Source organism: Populus alba, chromosome 17 (genome assembly GCF_005239225.2).
Source record: "Populus alba chromosome 17, ASM523922v2, whole genome shotgun sequence".
In the NCBI taxonomy this organism is placed as follows: domain Eukaryota; kingdom Viridiplantae; phylum Streptophyta; class Magnoliopsida; order Malpighiales; family Salicaceae; genus Populus; species Populus alba.
In genome coordinates this window covers 3,674,838-3,693,723 of record NC_133300.1, presented here as the reverse complement: position 1 = coordinate 3,693,723, position 18,886 = coordinate 3,674,838, and the positions used below count along the sequence as shown (strand labels likewise).

The 18,886-nt window shown below is 34.0% G+C and overlaps 1 protein-coding gene across 1 annotated transcript in view; it reads right to left on the bottom strand.

The window, feature by feature from the left end:
* Positions 1–5,742: 5,742 nt before the first annotated feature.
* Positions 5,743–18,886, bottom strand: part of LOC140954899 (UPF0481 protein At3g47200-like) — a 29,381-nt gene continuing 16,237 nt past the window's right edge. Inside the window, exons 2-3 of the mRNA XM_073405898.1 lie at positions 6,541–6,839; positions 5,743–5,847 (exon numbers count right to left, since the gene is read on the bottom strand). Coding sequence (XP_073261999.1) covers positions 5,743–5,847; positions 6,541–6,839 — 404 coding nt within the window. The remainder of the gene's footprint in view (positions 5,848–6,540; positions 6,840–18,886) is intronic.

Below are 18,886 nucleotides of genomic sequence, written 5' to 3'. Positions count from 1 at the left end.
GTAATAATAATAAAAAAAATCCTCGGTTCTAGTAATAACAAATAACACCGGATTTGTTTTTTATAGGTCATTAGTTTGAGTCCCACAAATCTCAAAACTATTGTAAAATTACATGGTTGTTAACTTTAAGACTTGTAGAATTAGTTGAGGTACACACAAATTAACCCAAACATCCATATTAATATAAAAGAAAATGACCCAAACAAGCTTTGTTCCATCTCTATCAACCACTCCAACCCAGCAGTCACTATATCCATCTGTCCAACCTACAAAGTTTATGTCATGGGAAAATAACCCCACTCAATTCTCAAAAAAACATTTACGTCATGGGAAAAAAAACTGCCCCGCCCCGAAACAAAAGCAAAAGAGAAAATGATCAAAGATAATTATACGGATTGCAATGTTTATTTGTATATTTATTTATCACCATGAGTTTTAGCTTTCTTGTTAGTTTATCGAGGACGGGCAAGATTGGAGGATTGAGCACCCAAGTAAAAAGACAGGAAAATTAAGTGGCACTATCAAATTTGATGTGAAAAGTTAACTTCGCTCTTTCTATTTTTTAATTGATATATTTATAGTCCCTTTGATTTTAAAAAAATCACTTTTAATCCAAAATTTTCTTTTCTTTTCTTTTGAGCCCATCGGTTTCGAGAGATGAAAGAGGTTGAAGAGAGAAAAATTCGTTGTGGCACTAATAAAACTGCGAAGAGTCATGCTTTGCTTCTTCACATTTCATGAATTCATCGCACCAACAAGAGAAAAGATACACTCCGACATCTTAAGTGTTTGTATTTATGATGGTATTCAAAATCATTTACATTATGGTTTCAACACCAACATGAGCACTATTCCATCTATATCAACCGCTCCAACCTATAGTTATAAAACCCGGACCATTCCAGCGGATCGACCCAGGGGCTGGACTGGTCCGGGTTTGTGAAAAGACCGGCCGGTGCAACGACCCGACCAAACCCGGTCAACCCGACAGGTCAACCCGTGACCCAGGCGACCCGAGTGAGACCTTTTTTTTTCAAATGTGAGATTTGAAACCCATCAGTATATATACTCTATGTTCCCACAAAAAAAAGTTATGTTTTTTCAATATGGGATAAAAAACTTTTTGATTTAAATACTTCAACTTAAAATGATAACATTAGTATATATACTCTATGTTCCCAAGAAAAAAAGTTATCTTTTTTCAATGTGGAATTTGAAACCCATTAGTATATATGCTCTATGTTCACAAGAAAAAACTATGTTTTTTCAATGTGAGATTTGAAACCCATTAGTATATATACTTTATGTTCCTAAGAAAAAAATTATATTTTTCAATGTGGGATTTGAAACTCATTAGTATTGCGTAAAAACATTAAATTCATGATTGGAGATGGATCCTCCATTCTCTTTTGGTTTGACGTGTGGATAGGAACAATGCTTTACATAGCATTTTCCCTAGGCTTTACCAAATTTCTATTATTCAGAATGGTTTGGTTAATGAGATGGGTCAATGGGTGAACGATCATTGGTAAAGGAATTTGGTTTGGCCAGGAACCTCTTATCTTATGAAGAGCAACAATATCATCATTTGCTCTCAATGCTGGAGCCAATGATAATTTGGCAAGGAAAAGATGACAAACTCATATGGCCATGTAATTCTGATGGAAGCTTCTCAATTAAGTCATGCTGCACCCTAATTGATAATACCTCCTCTGCGAATGATAGAGTTTTTAAAGCCAATGTTTGGATTAAAGGGGCCCCTCTGAAAGTTCAAGTGTTTCTCTTATGGGCAGTCCAGGACAAAGTTAGTACAAGAGCTTTTCTCCATCACCAGAATGTTTTGTCTGCCATACAAGCTTCATGTGTCTTTTGCAGCTCAGATTTGGAAACCTCAGAACATCTTTTTATACACTGTAACTTTTTTAGGAGTGTTTGGATAAAATTTTTGGATTGGTGGGGTATCCAATGTTGTTTACCTAACACACTTGACTCGCTGCTTCTACAATGGCCCGAAATGGTGCAAGGCAAATTCCAAAGATCAGCTTGGAGACTAATTTCCAGTAGTACTACTTGGGGTATTTGGTTGTTGAGGGACAAAATTGTTTTTGAGGAGGGAACTATAAGCTTGTTTGATTGTTTCTCCCCCATCCTTCATCGGATTACTATTTGATTGCATACTCTGAATTCAAACTTCACTTATACAAGAAATGGCCTCTTAAGATCTTCTAATGGCATTAAATTGTGGTGTAATAAGAAATCTTAGGTAGTCTCTTTGTTGTTTGTTGTAGTAGATCAATTATTTATTTATTTTTTTCTCTTTTTTTTCCTAAGTCTGTTTTTTTTTTTTTCTTTTTTCATATCCTTGTATTTCACTTTGGCTATTGGCTTTATGGCCTTTTTAATATACTCTCGATGATTATCCAAAAAAAAAAACCCATTAGTATATATACTCTATGTTTCCAAAAAAAAACTTATGTGTTTTCAATGTGGGATAAAATATTTTTTTTTGTTTAAATACTTTAACTTAAAAGCTTAACATAATATCTTTTTAATATGGGATAAAAAAGCTTTTTAAAATATTCTTTTAAACTTTGTTATTTACAATATATATAGCCTATATTTATATATGGATTTTTTCTTAATTTTTTCATATAAAATATTAAAACTTTAATTTTTTAAAAAAATTTTGGGTTGACCCATGAAACCCGGAACCTAGCTTCTTGGCCAGGTCAACCCCTAGACCAGGTTTAATAACTATGCTCCAACCCAGCAGTCACCATATCCATCAGTCCAAGCTACCAGCCACAAAGTAATTATTGGAGTGTGTTTTTTTCCTTGATAAGCAATATCTAGGATTTAAAGTTGATTGCAAAGAATCCTTTTATCTGTGGGTTAAAAACATAGTTTGCTCAAGATTTGAGTGTTTTTTCTTTAGAATTATTTTTTTTGTTTACTATTTTTAACTATTTAGATATGATGTTAAAATATAAATTTAAAAAAATAAAAAATATTATTTTAATATATTTCTTAATAAAAAACACTTTATAACATAAACTTCACCACACTTTTAAATATATTTGTTTTTCTATTTTTACAGGCTCTAGTTGTACCACACTCACCTAGACCTGCTAACTTTTATTTGTATTAATCAATGATGGAACTAGATGGATATATATTTTGAATTTGATTTTTATTTAAAATCTTTAAAGGATGGTTATGATTTTTTATTATCAATAACAATTTTTTTTAAAAAAAAATTATCCTTACTAATCTTAGACATATTTCTCTAGCTTGAAGCTCTCGGACCCTTCCTACGACTTGGGATCCCTATGTACGGGCCCACACACTGACCATCACAATCATGCCTCGTGGTATCTTGTATCCACCGACGATACAGTCTTCAGAAGGAGCATGAGGCAGCAAAAGTAGTGATGGAGGATACGAACGAAGGGACTCATCAATGACGCATCGGACTCTTCTACCAAGTGGGCATTTGGACTTGCCAGCTGCATCAAAGACACTTCACATTCACCCACCAGCTATAACCCCGAGTTCAGGACTTTTGAGCAGCATAAAAACTCTTCCCACTGATCACGGTAATTGGCATCCTATGGATCGTCATAGATTGAACACTAAGAAAGAAGCTTACTGACCATCTGTTCCGGGTCATAGCTTGCCGGACTGAGCTGTTAATTTCTTGGAAATAACCTACCGGTCAGATGGGTAACGCTGTTTGTCAACACATGGAATCTCCTACGGCTGACCACTTTGAGGAGATTCTTTTCCCTTTTCTGCTCCAGTTAGGCCATTTTATCTTTCCGAGTCCTTGAACTCCCTCCGAGTGAAATCCTGTAGCCTGTAGGTTCCCCTCCTCAACCCAAAATGCCCACGCTCAAATCTTAATTAGCCAGAGACCATACAGTTTCGGAAAAAAAGTTAGGGTATAATATTGCTTTTTCTTTGTAATCTTTTGTTTCTCGTGTCTTTGTCATCGGCTGGTTTCAAATGACAGGTTCTTGGTCGATGATCAGGATCATCACCCTAAGCCTTTCTGAACTTTTTTTTTTTTTAGAAGCAATGACAGGATTTCAAACTCTTATAACAACTAGAGTAATTATTTTTAATTTATTAAGAAATAAAATGGAGAGTGGGAGGGTGTTACGGGGCATTAAAACATACAAGTTAAGTAAATGTTGAAGTCAAACACGATTTTTCGTGCAAGAACAAGCAATAGACTTCGTGTTTGGGCAAGAAAATTGAACAATTGTGCCAATAAATTGAATCAAACATTTTTTAATCAAAAAAATGTTAAGAACACATGAAATTATTTTTTATAGTTACTAAACGTGGCCTCACAGATTATGCATTGGTGGCTTCGTGACAAGGAGGATATTGCCTATGATCGGAAAACCGAAGGACTTGGTGGTAAGTTCCGGGTACGTTGGAGTACAAGTTTGAATACAAGAAAGCTGGAGAGAAAGAAAGCAAAGCATTATTTTTAAGCATTGTGGGTTTCTGTGGGTGGAGAACAAGGTTTAAATAGATCGATATATATGAGATAAGGAAAGAGATTTTTTTTTTCCTCAAATGATTAATAGTGTGTTTGGTACAGTAATAACAGTTATTTTTTGAAGTGTTTTTTATTTATAAATACACAAGTATGTTCTTCATATCATGTGTCGTGCTGGAATGTTATCGTGTAAACTTGTTGACACACCAACCCCTACTTCCAAGATCCACTACTAGAATTAACAATTTTATTGATGAAAGTTTTTGTCGGTATACTTACACTAACAATCCGTTGGCAAAAAATTTACCGACAGATTTATAGAAGGAAATCGTTCATTAGTAATTTCATTTTTGTCGGTAAAAAAAACTGATGTTTTTACATAAGAAATATGCATGCCATAAAAAAAATTACCTGCTTTAATACACCGACGGAATTATTCTGTCGGTGATTGGCAACGGCATTTATTGTAATTTTATTCAAAACCTCTATAAAATACCGATGTAATTATTTTATCAGTGATGAAACAGTGTTGTAGTGGCATATGAAGTAAATTGTTCCCTTAGCTAACGGATTGTGTCCATCAATATATTCATCTGTAATAATAAAAAAATAATTTTAAAAAAAAATCTTTTAAACAAAAAAATAAAATAATTGAAAAAAATAAAATTGTATAAAATTGAAATATGTAAAAAAAAAAACTTGAATAATATAAAATCCAAATATTCATTACAAATTTATATGTTCAAATAAAAATTAAACTAGAACAATGACGGTGGTGGAGGAGGAGGAGGAGGTTGGTTGTTTTCGGGATCATACAACCAAAAGAGAGGCACACACGTACCACCCATCTGTAATCTCATGTCCATGACCATTTGGTGGAGTTGTTCATAATTTGTTTAGGGTTGCTCATATTTTTTGATGAGATGAGTTGTATGTTGTTGCAAGGCCACGAACTTCTGAGACTGGGTGCTCGATACCAATAGTTAAGGCATTATAGGCTGCCCAAAAGTTCTCGGCTATGGTGTTGGAGAGTTTGTACACCAGACGATCTTGTCTCCATCCATAAATTCGGATCAAAATTCGGGTGGGTCGAAATATCATCCCCGTATATCTTCCTCAACCGGCTGTTATATGTCTTCTTGAAATAAAAACTAAAAGCATCAAATTCAATTCAAGAAAATAATAACTTACAAAACAAAATGTTTGAACGAATATACCAAAAAATGTTGAGCTCAATTGTCAACGAACTGTTGAACCTCTTTTTGGCGGTCTTCATTCCGCACGTGTGTCTCCACAAAAAGCTCCATTAAGCTCGACTCATGACCAAGAGTCGTAGCCTGTAAGAAAAAAAAATGTTGCAAGTTAAATATCTTTATAAATAAAAACAAATTAATTAAAGATAGATGTGATTAAAATTAATCTTACCATCCACTTTGCATACAAAATGAAAGGAACGAAGCCGCATGTATGTGTCATAACCCATTTTTAGGTCACTCCCAAATTCATTTTCTTTTTCTTCAAAAAAAAAAAAAAAAACTGCACAATGCCATTTTGAATAGCACGGTGCAGCTTTTTCTCCCCAGATAGGGGAGAAGAGGATTTTTGAAATCTTTTCCCGCTATTCTCCTTCTCTTTCCCCTCCCACTTGCTAACAAAACCTGAACACAAGCCACTTCCTATACCCTGCCACCATTAATGCAAGCCATGACCGGCCACCCTACCCTTTGCCAAGACATGGGCAGGATAGCCACCTTACCCTGCCCCAGGGTAGTGGTAAGGTGCCCTTCTTTTCCTGCGGCTATAAATACAGGAGAAGGAATAGAGAAGAGAACGGGAGAGAGCCATTACACCACCATCGACCTCTTCATTAGCAGAGCAAAGGCAAGCAAACCGAAACCAGAAAAAGATCAACAGAAGAATACCAAAAACATGCAGAGAAAAAAAAACGAGAGAAGGGAGAAAGGAATAGAAAATAGATACTGCGATCTCTGCACAGAGAAGAAGAAGAACCGGCCTCACCCCCTGGGCACCACTGTTGTTTCTTCCTCCCCGTCGCCCCCCACAGCAACTCCACGGGTCAGCAACCGCCAGCAGCGCAACCTCCCACCATTTTCCTTCCCTGCTGCAGCACCGTGAAAAAGAAGAAAAAAAAGCAGCACTGGTTGCCACAACCACTGAGCCGCGACAACAACTCCTCTGTCACCAACAGTGCCACCATTAGAAACAGAAGAAGAAAGGAGAAGCAGCAGACAGAAGCGGGGAGAAGAAGAAACTGCAAGTATTCCTCTAGCCACCATGTCTTCCTCTACCCTGATTATGAGAGGAACCACTGCCATTAAAAACAAAAAAAAAAAACCGTGCTGAGCAGCAAAAGTAGATGGAGGTTGCGTAGGGGTAAGCAACAACAATGCAGTAATAGAAATGGATTAAAGAGAGATTTTATATAAAAACTCATGGGTAAACAAGTGACTATACAACTCAGAGTAGGGAAAAGGCTTAGCCTTGGTCGAAAGACTTGTAACCAATTCACAAAATTCACTACAAAGGCCTCAGAAAACATATAAATTGAAACTAGTAAGAAAGATAGGTCTGTCAGCTGCTACTAATCATCAAATATCCCTTAGCTTTCTAAAAATAAATGGTTAAAATACCATCACCTTGACGAAGATCTTGAAGAGAGCCATGTAATTGCATAATCCAAGAGTTGGATGGTAAAGAAAGGGTGTGTTCTAGTGTGCTTCAAACACTAGTACTAGTCGAACAATTAGCCACAAGATGGAAGGCATCCATGGATAGAAAGGAGAGGAGAGCACTGAGAATGAGTTGATCTTGTTGTTTTTTTATCAGAAAAACTTGATTAATACTAGAACCGAAGGTGATAAAGGCGGCAAAAGCATCACTTGACAAGACGTGGGGAGAAGGACATGAAAACGATCCATCAACAAATATGAAAATGCCTTGACCAATCATATACGATTTCATATACATAAACCAATATAGATAGTTCATGTTGGTAAGCTTGAGATTAATTACTTGTTGTGTGTTGGAGAAGGGAATAATGGTTGCCAAGGAACTAACAGTTGTTGTCACAACAAATGCAAACATGGTTGCAGTACTATAGAGGAGACCACAGACATCGGTGCTACCAGGGAAGGTGAAATAGGAGAAAAAGAGTTAATATTGATGGTGATGGAGGGATCTATGGATGGAGGAAATCTGATAGAATCGACAACAAAGGAATAAGAAAGAAGCAACACTATGTTAGGCAACAGAGGAACCAACAACTACAGAGGAAGAAGAAATAAATCTGTTAAGATAGACAAGCTCTTATACCAAATTGAAGTAGTGTTTTGAGAAAATTAGGAGGCTTACATAATGTGGTAGCCACCCTCTCTATATATATGACTAAGGCCACATATATATATGATATTGTGGAACATACTACACAAGATAAATCTATACAAACAAAGTACAATATTTCTTATAATATAACACATTCCATAATAAAAAGTAAAAAAGGATGGTATATTAAAGTATGTTAGATTTGATAATGTAAAGATATTTGTATATGTTTTGTAAAATAATATAAACTTTGCTTATATATAAATGTAGTGAATGATAGTAATTGATGAAAATTTTTGGGTGGTAATGCTTAAGTATTGGTTATGTGAGCCAAATATGGTTTGGGATGTTGTTGTTATGTTTATAGGTATTAATACGTGATAAAATTTTAAATAAGGCCTCATATAAAGGAATCTGTGCTGAAATTTTATAAAATTGGATAAATTCTTTGTGTTAAATGAAAAATCCCCGTTATGTTTGAGATGCATTTGTAATGTACAATTTGTGTTTTTGTATTGATTTGAAAGGACTATGTATAGGGTAAATTCTATTTAAATATATAAAAATTCACTCCATTTTACACATAAATGTTTAAATCAAAGGTTGAAATTGCATTAAAGGCTCGAGGAATTACATAGCCGCCCATGCCGTCAGAACATTGTGCCTAGCCTCTATATATTGGCTCGTGTGACACATACACCAACCAATTTTCACAACTTGAATACCCTAGCCCACCATATGTTTTTCACATTCAATTTTTTTCCTTTAACATTTAATTGCACCAATAATTTTATTTTATTTTTATTTTGTTAAACCGAGCATTAGTTGAGTGTCGTGATTTTTTCTTGACATTGCAAAAACCTCATATCTAGACAACCAAAACAAATTATCAATTCAAATCCAAAAAACAAAATCAATGAAAATTTCAAATTAAAAAAAAAAAAAGTGATTGAAAAATTATCTATTGACTATGTAAATCAATCTCTGATATTATCAAATAAAAGAGAATGAATATTTGTTTAATCTTCGATTTCAATCCTAAAATCCCTAAGTTTTTTAAATCAATGAAATTTAATTTAATTTTGTCAAACTAAACATCTATTGAGTGACAAAAGATTACACTGACACTTCAAGGTCCCCATATACAGGCATAAAAATAAATCACAAAGACCAATCCTAAAACAACACAATATTAAAGGGTCAAACAAAAAAAAATTGAAGAACCAAAATGAAAAAAGAAATGATAAATCTGAGTTTTTGTTTTAATAGTTATTGTCATGTGCATTTATGTTCATATTTTTATACTTATAATCATTGTCTTATGCATGCATTTACGAAATTGTATTAATATTTTAGTCTCTTTTCAAATTAGAGATAATTTTGTGTCAAATTTCTTGTCGAATCAAATTATGTTAAATAGAAATCTCACATGATAAAGCTTTCAAGCTTATATGAAAATCTTGATTGATACAACTGTTAATTAGAGGATTTGTAGATCTAAAAAGCATATAAGAGAGATTTTACCTTTTTAACGTATTTTTAATACACAAAATTTATGTATAGTGTTAACTAGCTAGTGAATACTAATCTCTTCTTAATCTAAACCGATGAAAGAATCATATTCTTTCGACACATTCATTTTATATCAAATAATATCATAGTCATTGTCATATGCATTTATGTACATCGCCAGCTCATTTATAGTGTTTTCTTTTGCGATCTGTCACTCTCACATTTATATATATATATTGGCTACATGCATTTTATGTCTCATTCATTTAATGTTATAGTAAATGCCATATGTTCATCGCCAGCTCATTTATAGCGTTTTCTTTTGTGATCTGCCACTCTCACATTAATTATATATTGACGACATGCATTTTATGTCTCATTCATTTAATGTTATAGTCAATGCCACGTGCTTCGATGTACTTTGCCAGCACAGACATATATTGGGAAACAAATTTAACCTATTTTTTAGAAATTGTATTAATATTTTAGTTTTTGTTAATAAAGATAGTTTTTTTTTACATATTAGTATTAACATTTATATATATATATATATATATATATATATATATATATATAATATTTTCCTTATGCAAAGTTAAGATTATTTAAACTTGGTACCTAGAAGTTTTTAAAATCAGACAATATGTTTTAACAATTACTAATAAATTCCTTTCAATATATTTAATTGTTTGTAAAATTTATGGGTATTTTTATCAAATCCAATATTTCAATATATTTAATAGTTTCTGCTTTTATATATATAATTACAAGTAAATGAACAATTTTGTTTATAAAAAAACTTTTGTAACTTTTTTTCTTAAATTGATGCAATATGTTTTTCCTATTGGTAATTAATGACAATATATAAATATACATGCACTTGACGAAGTAATTGATACAATATAATAAACTTTAATCTATTGTTAATTTTGTATTTATACGATGTTTTCAATTTTAATATGTAATATGCATCTATGTTCATATTAAGTTGCTGACTTTCTTTCATCTACTTGACTATCACGTTTTTTCTCTTTAAAGAAAATGGGATCCACTTGACTGGAGATTGGAAAACGTTTTTTCCAGTCTGTCCTCTCTATTTTTTTCGTTCCCGTGTCACCACCTGTGAGGGGATATTTACAGGGGTAGAGAGAGTGGGAGGCTGGGAGCTACCCTATCCCTGTACAGTTACGGGGACAGGATAAGGTGGTAAGGTTAGCCTTTATGCAGCCCTTCATTGGGCTCGTCTTCCCTGTCCCTTTTATTATGGTGGTAGGCCATAAGTGGGTGTGGGTTATGTCAGAGTTTTTGGGCAAGTGAGAGGGGAAGAGAGAGAGAGAGAAAGAGACGTTGCAAAGAAAAGGAAGAAAAACCTTTTTTTTCCCTATCGTTGCGTGTATAGAGGAAAAAGAAATACATAGTGTTCTTTAAAACAGTATTGTTTTGGGTTTTTTTTTTTTTTTGTATGAACAGTGCATTAAATAGTATCTATTTATACAAAACCTGGTGTTTCATTTAAAGAGCAATAGTGCCAAAAAAATCTATTTTCAAATCAGTCCTTAATTTTTTATTTGTTTGATCAAGTCCTCAATTGATTCTAAAAAATCAATTCAATTGCATCTTTGTCAAGTTCAAATATCAGCCCTCAAGTTGGCCGTCTTTTCCACTTTGATCCTTAGTTCTGAATTTGTGCATTTTGATTTTCAATTGATCATTAAACTTTAATTTTCTTTAATGTAGTCCTTGATTTAGTCAATTCCAACCCCTATATTTACGCACATTTTTCAATGTGGTCATTGATTTTGGATTTCCTTAATCAAGTCTTTAATTGGCCTTAAAACTTTAATATTTATGCAATTAAACTCATGATTTGACCAAATTAACTCTTGAAAATTATAATTCGATCCCCAAACTTTAATTTCTTCCAAATAAAGCCTAAATTGACTTAAAAAACAATTTATCTTGCAATCAAAACCTTCATAAACTCAATTAATCTTTCAACAAAATCTAATTGAGTTCATAAACATCTGATTTTATATTTTTCTTCCTTAAATTGAATTTTCTTTGTCAACAAGGCTTCAGTAAAAAATATACTGTCAAATTTTAATCTTGTATTTTTAAACTTCCTCAACCAATCTTTGGTCACTTTCTAGGCGCCCTTGTGTCTTTTTTTCACTCCTAAATTTGTTTTTGGATTTCTTCAGATAATTTTTTTTATCTTTTTGTATTTTTTTCTATTTTTTTATGGAAACCAAAAAATGCGTAACAAATGCCATATCTTTACAATACTTGTCATAGCCTAAATTTTGACCCTTTTTATTCTTACTTTATAAAAATAATGATGAAAAATGATGAAAAAAAAAAAAAAATGAAATGAATGAAGAATAAATTGAAATTTGGGTTAAGGCAATATAAATTGAAAGATTGGGGACTTAATTAAACTTTGGATTAGTTTAACTAACCAGATCAAGAGCTTAATTATAGAATTGATAAATTTTGGGACTTGATTAAACTTAAAATTAGTTTAATTAATGAAATCAGGGGCTTAATTGAAGAAATATCAAAGTTTAGAGAATTAAAGACTGAATTGAATAATTCAGAAAAACAAGGATTGTGCTGTAAGTGGTGCTAAAATCCAGGGGTCCAATTTCAATTCATCCAGGAGCTTGATTATAAAATTGCAAAACCCCAATGACCAAATTGAAAATAGCCATTTGAATTGGGAAAACGGAGCCGTTTTATAAAAATTATTCATTGCCTCCTTCATAGACTGTTTCAGCAGTCAAGACTCAAGGCACTAAATTGTTTCAATTATGGGGCATGTCTCCCCGCTACTACCCCTCCTGCATGCCGTTACCAAGCCGGTCGTTACCACCGCATGGTATTCTCTGGCCTTATAAAAAGCCAGAGAAAGGCCATGAATAGAAGGGAGGAAAAAAAAATGGAGAGAAATAGAAGGTGAGTCCAGACCGTTGTATTCCTACAGCAACTCCAGAGCTCCATCTTTAAGAGCAACAGAGCATTCCAGGAGACCACACACGACGTATACAGGCACAGGGGAGATAGAACAAAGAGAGACTAAGAGGAACTAAACTGAGAGAGACCGAAAGAGAGGGGGCTAAAAACACAAACCAGAGAAAAAAACGGAGGAGGAACCCAGGGGAGAACATAGATATAACCAGGGGAAGTTTGGAGAAGCAAATGAGACAGAAACATATAGAAGCATTGGCCAGCCAACGCACGAGCACCAGCCTCGTCTCCAGTTGCACCACCCCCCTGAACAGACGGACACGAAGGAGAACAGGGGAGTAAACGCAAAGAGGACATGGGAAGGAAACAGAGACAGAATCAAAGACCAGAGAACACAAACAGAGAAAGAACAAAATAAAGCAAAAAAAGATACCAGAAATCAAAGAAGAAGGGAAGGAAAAACAGAAGCAGAGGGGAACATTGGTTAACCAGCCCCCCCTTACCGTTATCTTCGTCTTCAGGCAGCAGCTCCAGGTACGTTCTTCTTTCATTTCCCCGCTTTGCAAATTCAAAGGCAAAATAATTACCCTGTCACTGTGCAGAGCATGCATGAGTGGCCGCTGGGTGTAGCCCAACCTACACGGGTTGCCCTGAACTCAGCCTAAAAAAAAGCAGAGAAAAAGTTGGGGCCCAGCCGGCCCAATCCCTTTTATTTTATTCCCTTTTGTTTTGGATATTTGGCTAAATGAACCACTATTTTTATCAAAAAATTTCAAAAATATTTGTGGATCCTTTTGAATTTATTCGTAGATCCTTTCAAATGGGCTGTGCATTTTTTTTTTAGTATTTCACTATGTAATTAATATTTGGATTTTTACTGTGAAATACAAATCTAGTGTATGATATTTTTTTTTTTAAAAAATAAAAATATTCATACATAGATTTAAAATCATCTTATTGGTTTATTCACTAATGCTAGAGTCAGGAATATCAATCATTTTTTATTTTTTTTGCTATGTAATATTTACCGATATCAAAGTTGGAAGTATCTGTAGTTGAATATTCACTGACGCTAAAGTCAGGAATATTACAACTAAACCATAATAGCATAAACCAATAAACTTTTAGCAATTTAAGACAAAATCAGCAATGTAGCTTGCCTCAAGCAGGACTTTTAAGGGCTGATAATATCTTCCATTTTACGTAATCAGTCTCGTATCATAGAATCTCTGTAGACCAGTTAGGGTTTCTAGTGACCATAATACTAGATGACAACTCCTTAAACCAAACCTTTCTCATTTTAAGAACAAGATGCCAGAAATTTGTTCTTTTTATTGATTTATTTTTAAGGTCACCGCGATGTTATGTACATCAATACTTACGGAGCAAAGACTTGTTAAGTGCTGTCGCACGTCAAAATCCGCGCAGCATCCAATGGTGATTTTTTGTTTGTTTTGCTGATTTGGCTCTTTAGAGTCGCCACCTAGTATTTTGGTCACTAGAAACCCTAACTGGTCTTTCAGAGATTCTAAGGCAAGGGACTGGTAGCGTAAAGGGAAGGTATTAGCACCCCTAGTACGCCCTACCTAAGGTAAGCTGCTTAGTGTTTGGTTTGCTCTATAATTGCTATGGTGTTGGTGTTTTCTAATCCTATCAATTTTCCTAGGTTTGATTCAAATAAAATTTATTTGGATAGAAATCCAAGGAGATTCCATGTGCTTTGAAAGCTCATTTTTTCCTTAGTATTTCAAGAGTTTGCGACTCGTAAATTGCAAGAAGGAAGGACAAAGATTTAGAAATCTAAGAAAATTCAGAGTGCTTTAAAAGCCTCCTTTTCCCTTAGTATTTCATACTTTCACGGCTCGTAAACCGTGGAGTCAAAATTTGAAATTTTGAAATGTCCTCGATTATAATCAAGGATTTTTTTCAAGGATTGTGCAGATTTATTATTCCTAATAATATTTTGGATATTCACAGATTTATTATTCCTAGAAAATTATTTTGGATATTTACCACTCCGGGTTTCTTTATCCAAATATTAACAGTGAATAATAACAAATTATTCCCAATAATATTTTGGATATTCGTCCTTTAAGGATTTCTTTATCCAAACATTAGCGGTGAATAATAGATGAATTCCCCCCAAAATAAGATTTTTATATTTTTTGGAATATTGGCCAATACCCTTTGGAGTTTTACAAACATGTTGTAAAATCCAGAAATGCAAGAAAACAAATTTTTTTTGTTTAAGAAATCCATGCGAAAACACATTTTCAAAACTTCTAATACTTTTTGTATATATATATATATAAAAGAGCGTTCAAAACATGTTAGGGTATTGGCCGTATGCAACACACAAGTAAACAAAATTTCCTCTATCTGTATATTTGTCACATTGCGTCGAAACCGAGTATTTTAAATACGAGATTTTTATTTTTTACAATACAAAAGAAAAACCAGACCTTAAAATAAATAAGACAGAAAATCATAAATCTCCTTTTCTTTTGAAACAGTCTCAAAAACATGGTATCAAAACGTGCTCTCTTTTTCATAGATTTCTATTTTTACAATACAAAAAAAAAACACAAAAAAAAATAAATACACTACCTTGCCCGGTTACTGTTCAAGTGAATTAAATTTCACTTGAACAGTAACAAATGCAACTCGGAATGCATGCAAAAGCTGGGAATAAAAGACAGCTTACCTGGTCTGCTGGTGATGCCCTTTTTTCAGTCCTCCGTTGCCTGCATTCGTCTGGCGTTCTCCTGTGTTGCTTGCCTCTTTCTCCTTTCTTCTCCATGTTTTCTTCTCTTCTCTTTCCCTTCTTCTCTGTTCTGCTTTCCTTTTCTTGAAAGTTGGTGCTAAGACGGACGAAGATGACAGTTGCTGAAGCTTCTGCGCTCAGCCAATGGTTGCTACTTCTCGGGACAGCGAAACAGATAGGCCACGCCGGTTTTGGTCTCTGTTCGTTTTCTCTCCTTCTGCTAATGCTTTCTCTTGAGATGACGAAGATGATGACGATGAAGGCGTGTTGTGCTGGTGGAGTTGTCGCCCTTGCCTCTGTGTTTTTCCTTACTTTCGACAGTATCCTTCTTATGGCTTTCTCTGCCTTGCCTCTCTCTCGTTTCTTCTTGTCTTTCTTTTCTCGTTTTTCTCTATTCTCTCCTCTCTTTTCTGCCTCTTTTTTCCTTTTTTCTTTTCACGGTAACAAACAGAAACTCCTTCTGTTCTCTATGTTTTTTACTCCCTGCCTCTCTTGCGTTTTTTCTTCTGTCTTTGGCTGTTTCTTTCTGCTCTTTTCTCTTCGTTTTCTCTTCTTTTTGTGCTCTTTTTTTGCTGTTGTCTTCCTCCTTTCTTTAGGTCAGCAAAGGTATAGTATATATAGTCTATACACAGCTCTTATTAGGAAAGATTCAATGCATTAATCTAGGATGCAAATTCCAGCTGATTTGCAGTCAAATAATACAAATGAGAAAACTACAATATTCTCATTGATTATGTGTTGATTCTAGTGATTTCTTTCCAGCATTAACACATCATCCTAGCCATCTATGTTAGGGATAAAATCCCAGCCATTAGATGATGGTGAGGTTATTCTCTTTATGGCATTTTGCAGCTGTCAAAGGCTGTTGTCTCCTATGAATTATAGTTGCACAAAAACATGATTTTCCTCATTTGGTATGGTAGAAATCCCGTCATTTATGATGATCTAACCCCCCTCTCCAGCTTTCAATATCCTTCTTCAATTCAATCCCTCATTTTAACACTTTTCGATTCAATCCTTGGTCCAAAAAAAATCCTTCGAATCAGTCCCGCGAACTTGGGCTATATCCTTCCCACGACAGAAATTTTTTGCCCTCATCTTGGATATTCAAATGGGAATATCTTGAGCTTCTGATATTGAAATCAAGTGATTCAAAAGCCCAAACTCATCTACGCGTCTAGGAATAAAACTTTGATGAGGAGTTGAAGTGAGATAAAATCTTTTTACAGAACAAAATCTAGCAGTAATTTGGTTGGTCAAAAGGGATCTCCAGGTCTAACTCAAAAACTAACGAATGTCGAGAATCCTGATATGACTGAGAGTATAAACTGAGAACAAAAATCACAAAAACTAGGCCAAAAATAGAGTTTTTCTAGTGCAGACTCAAGTCAATATCCTTCTCGCAGCAGAATTCTCTGCCTTCACGTTAGATATTCAAATGGGAATACCTTAAGCTTCTGGTATCGAAATCAAGCGATCCAAAAGCCCAAATTCATCTATGCGTCTAGGACTACAACTTTGATGAGGGAGTCGAAGTGAAATAAAATCATTTTATAAAATAGAATTTGCCAGTAATCTAGTTGGTAAAAAAGGTTCTTGATCTGACAATGCTGAGCATCCAAATCTGACTAAAAATCTGCTCTAAGAACAATGATCCCTAGGACTTAATAAAGGTGTACGCCAATTTTTTAACATGTAATAAGTGACAGAATATACTTAGGATGGTTAGATAAGGTACGAAACTGAGTCAGAATCAGAGCCTAAATTGGAACAACAACAAAAAAAAATTGCGACAGCAGCAGAACCATTTTTTTTTTAGTGCAAATTCTGAGGGATTTATTCAACCTTAAAGACCAGATAAAAAGGAACGAATTTAGCATTATGACGACTCTTGATCAACCTAAGAAAACCTGATGATTGTGGTAGTAAAGGGGAAGGCTAAAAAGAGCAAAAACAGCTCAAACAAGGTTTTGAAAACAAAACAACAATATTTCTTTCTGTGCTTTTGTCAATCTTCTGGCGAATATAAGTTAAACTCCTACATTCTCTTCAAAAGAGGTATACACCGTCTCCAGCACGTGGGGTCCAAAATTGAGTAACAACAACTGCTTTGTAGAGTAAGTTTGTAAAGATAAACAAAATGTTCTTCTAAAACTGATCTTCTCAAAACTTTTAGCTTAGTTGATCTGAAACTCTATCTTTGCAGCAATCCCGATCAAAACTATGTACAACTTGGTTTGTAACAGCCTCGCCCAACCTGCTGTATATTATTTGCTTTGGGCCTTTTGCCCTCACGATTTTGTTCCTGGTGACGCGAGCTGATTAGTACTTAAAAGTGCATATTTATCAAGGTTTTATATCATCATTTTGCACTTAAAGTATCAATAACTCCTTAACTAAAGCATGTTTTATAATAACAAGTCTAATACTATAAAATGCCCTAATATATGTTAAATGTTCATCTTAAATGCAGGCCTATCACATAAATCAAAGGATTGATTGATGAATTCAACTACTGAAATTTGCGAAGATAAAGAGAGGGTGAAACTTAGAAAAGAGATGTCAGTCCAAACTGGAACACTGTTTGGTAATTGGGTCATATCTTGAGTTCTAGATGTCCAAATGACCTAATAATTTTACACGGATTCAGTAAGACATAGGCCTACAACTTTCATGTTTTCATCAAGATCTAAGAAGGCCGTTTTCAAGTCCAAATTATAGCAACAACGGAGAAGTCCGAATCTGTCCTGCAACCCGAACACTGTTTAGTGTTTGGCCCATATCTGGAGTTCTAAAAGTCCAAATCACCTCCATTTGTTTTCCTGGAAAGAGGGTTCAATTTCCTACAACTTTCATGTTTTCAAGTGGGCCCATTTCTGATGCTAGCATTTTCGTTTTATTCAGACAAGAATATAAGGATTTTCACAAAGTCAAGAGTTGGCCACCCACTCAACAATTAGTCATCAAATCAATAATTCTGAATTTTAGCCTATAAAAGGAGGCATTTGCCATGTATTTAGTAGCTTGATTGTTCAGATCAAGTTCATGCTCTTTATTTCTCTCTTTTTATTTTTTTGTAATTCTTAAGTTTTGCTTTCATTAATATCTTGTTTATGCTTTTTATTTCCTTTCCTTTACTTAGTTAACTTGTATTTTCTTTATGTTCTTGTTTTGTTTATTTATGTTTCTCTTCTTCATTATGTTTAGCTAAGTTCATTATGTCAAGGTGAAAAGGTTACATTAATGGTGTAAGAATAAGTATGGTATAAACTCAACATGGACCTTAATGTTTAATATTAACATGTCTTATCTTTTTATCTTACTAATTCTTAATACCTTGCTTGTTAAATGGTTAATCTAGATTTGTTTTGTATAACACTTGGTACAACAAATGCTTGGCACTCTCATAGCCCAACCGTATGGTATTACCTACACCTGGGCTATGAAAGAAACTTGATTTGTTGTTAACATCAGTTAACATCATGAATTCCTGACAATATTTAAAAGTTTGGTGTTATGTAAATAAGATAATTAATATGATCATGTTAATAATTTATAATGAGCTATTAATGAGAAATCATCCGATTGGAACCTCCTTTGTGTGTGGTTTTCAATTCAATAATAAGAGTTTATATTATACTTGTTTGAAATACTATTAGTGGATCCTCTAACCTTGACATTTGTTTTTATCATTATTTAATCCTTACTTTAATCTTCCATCTAAAAGTTCTCATTAATTTCTTCATCCTCTTCTTTTTATTATTAGTACCACCACTACTACTACTACTACT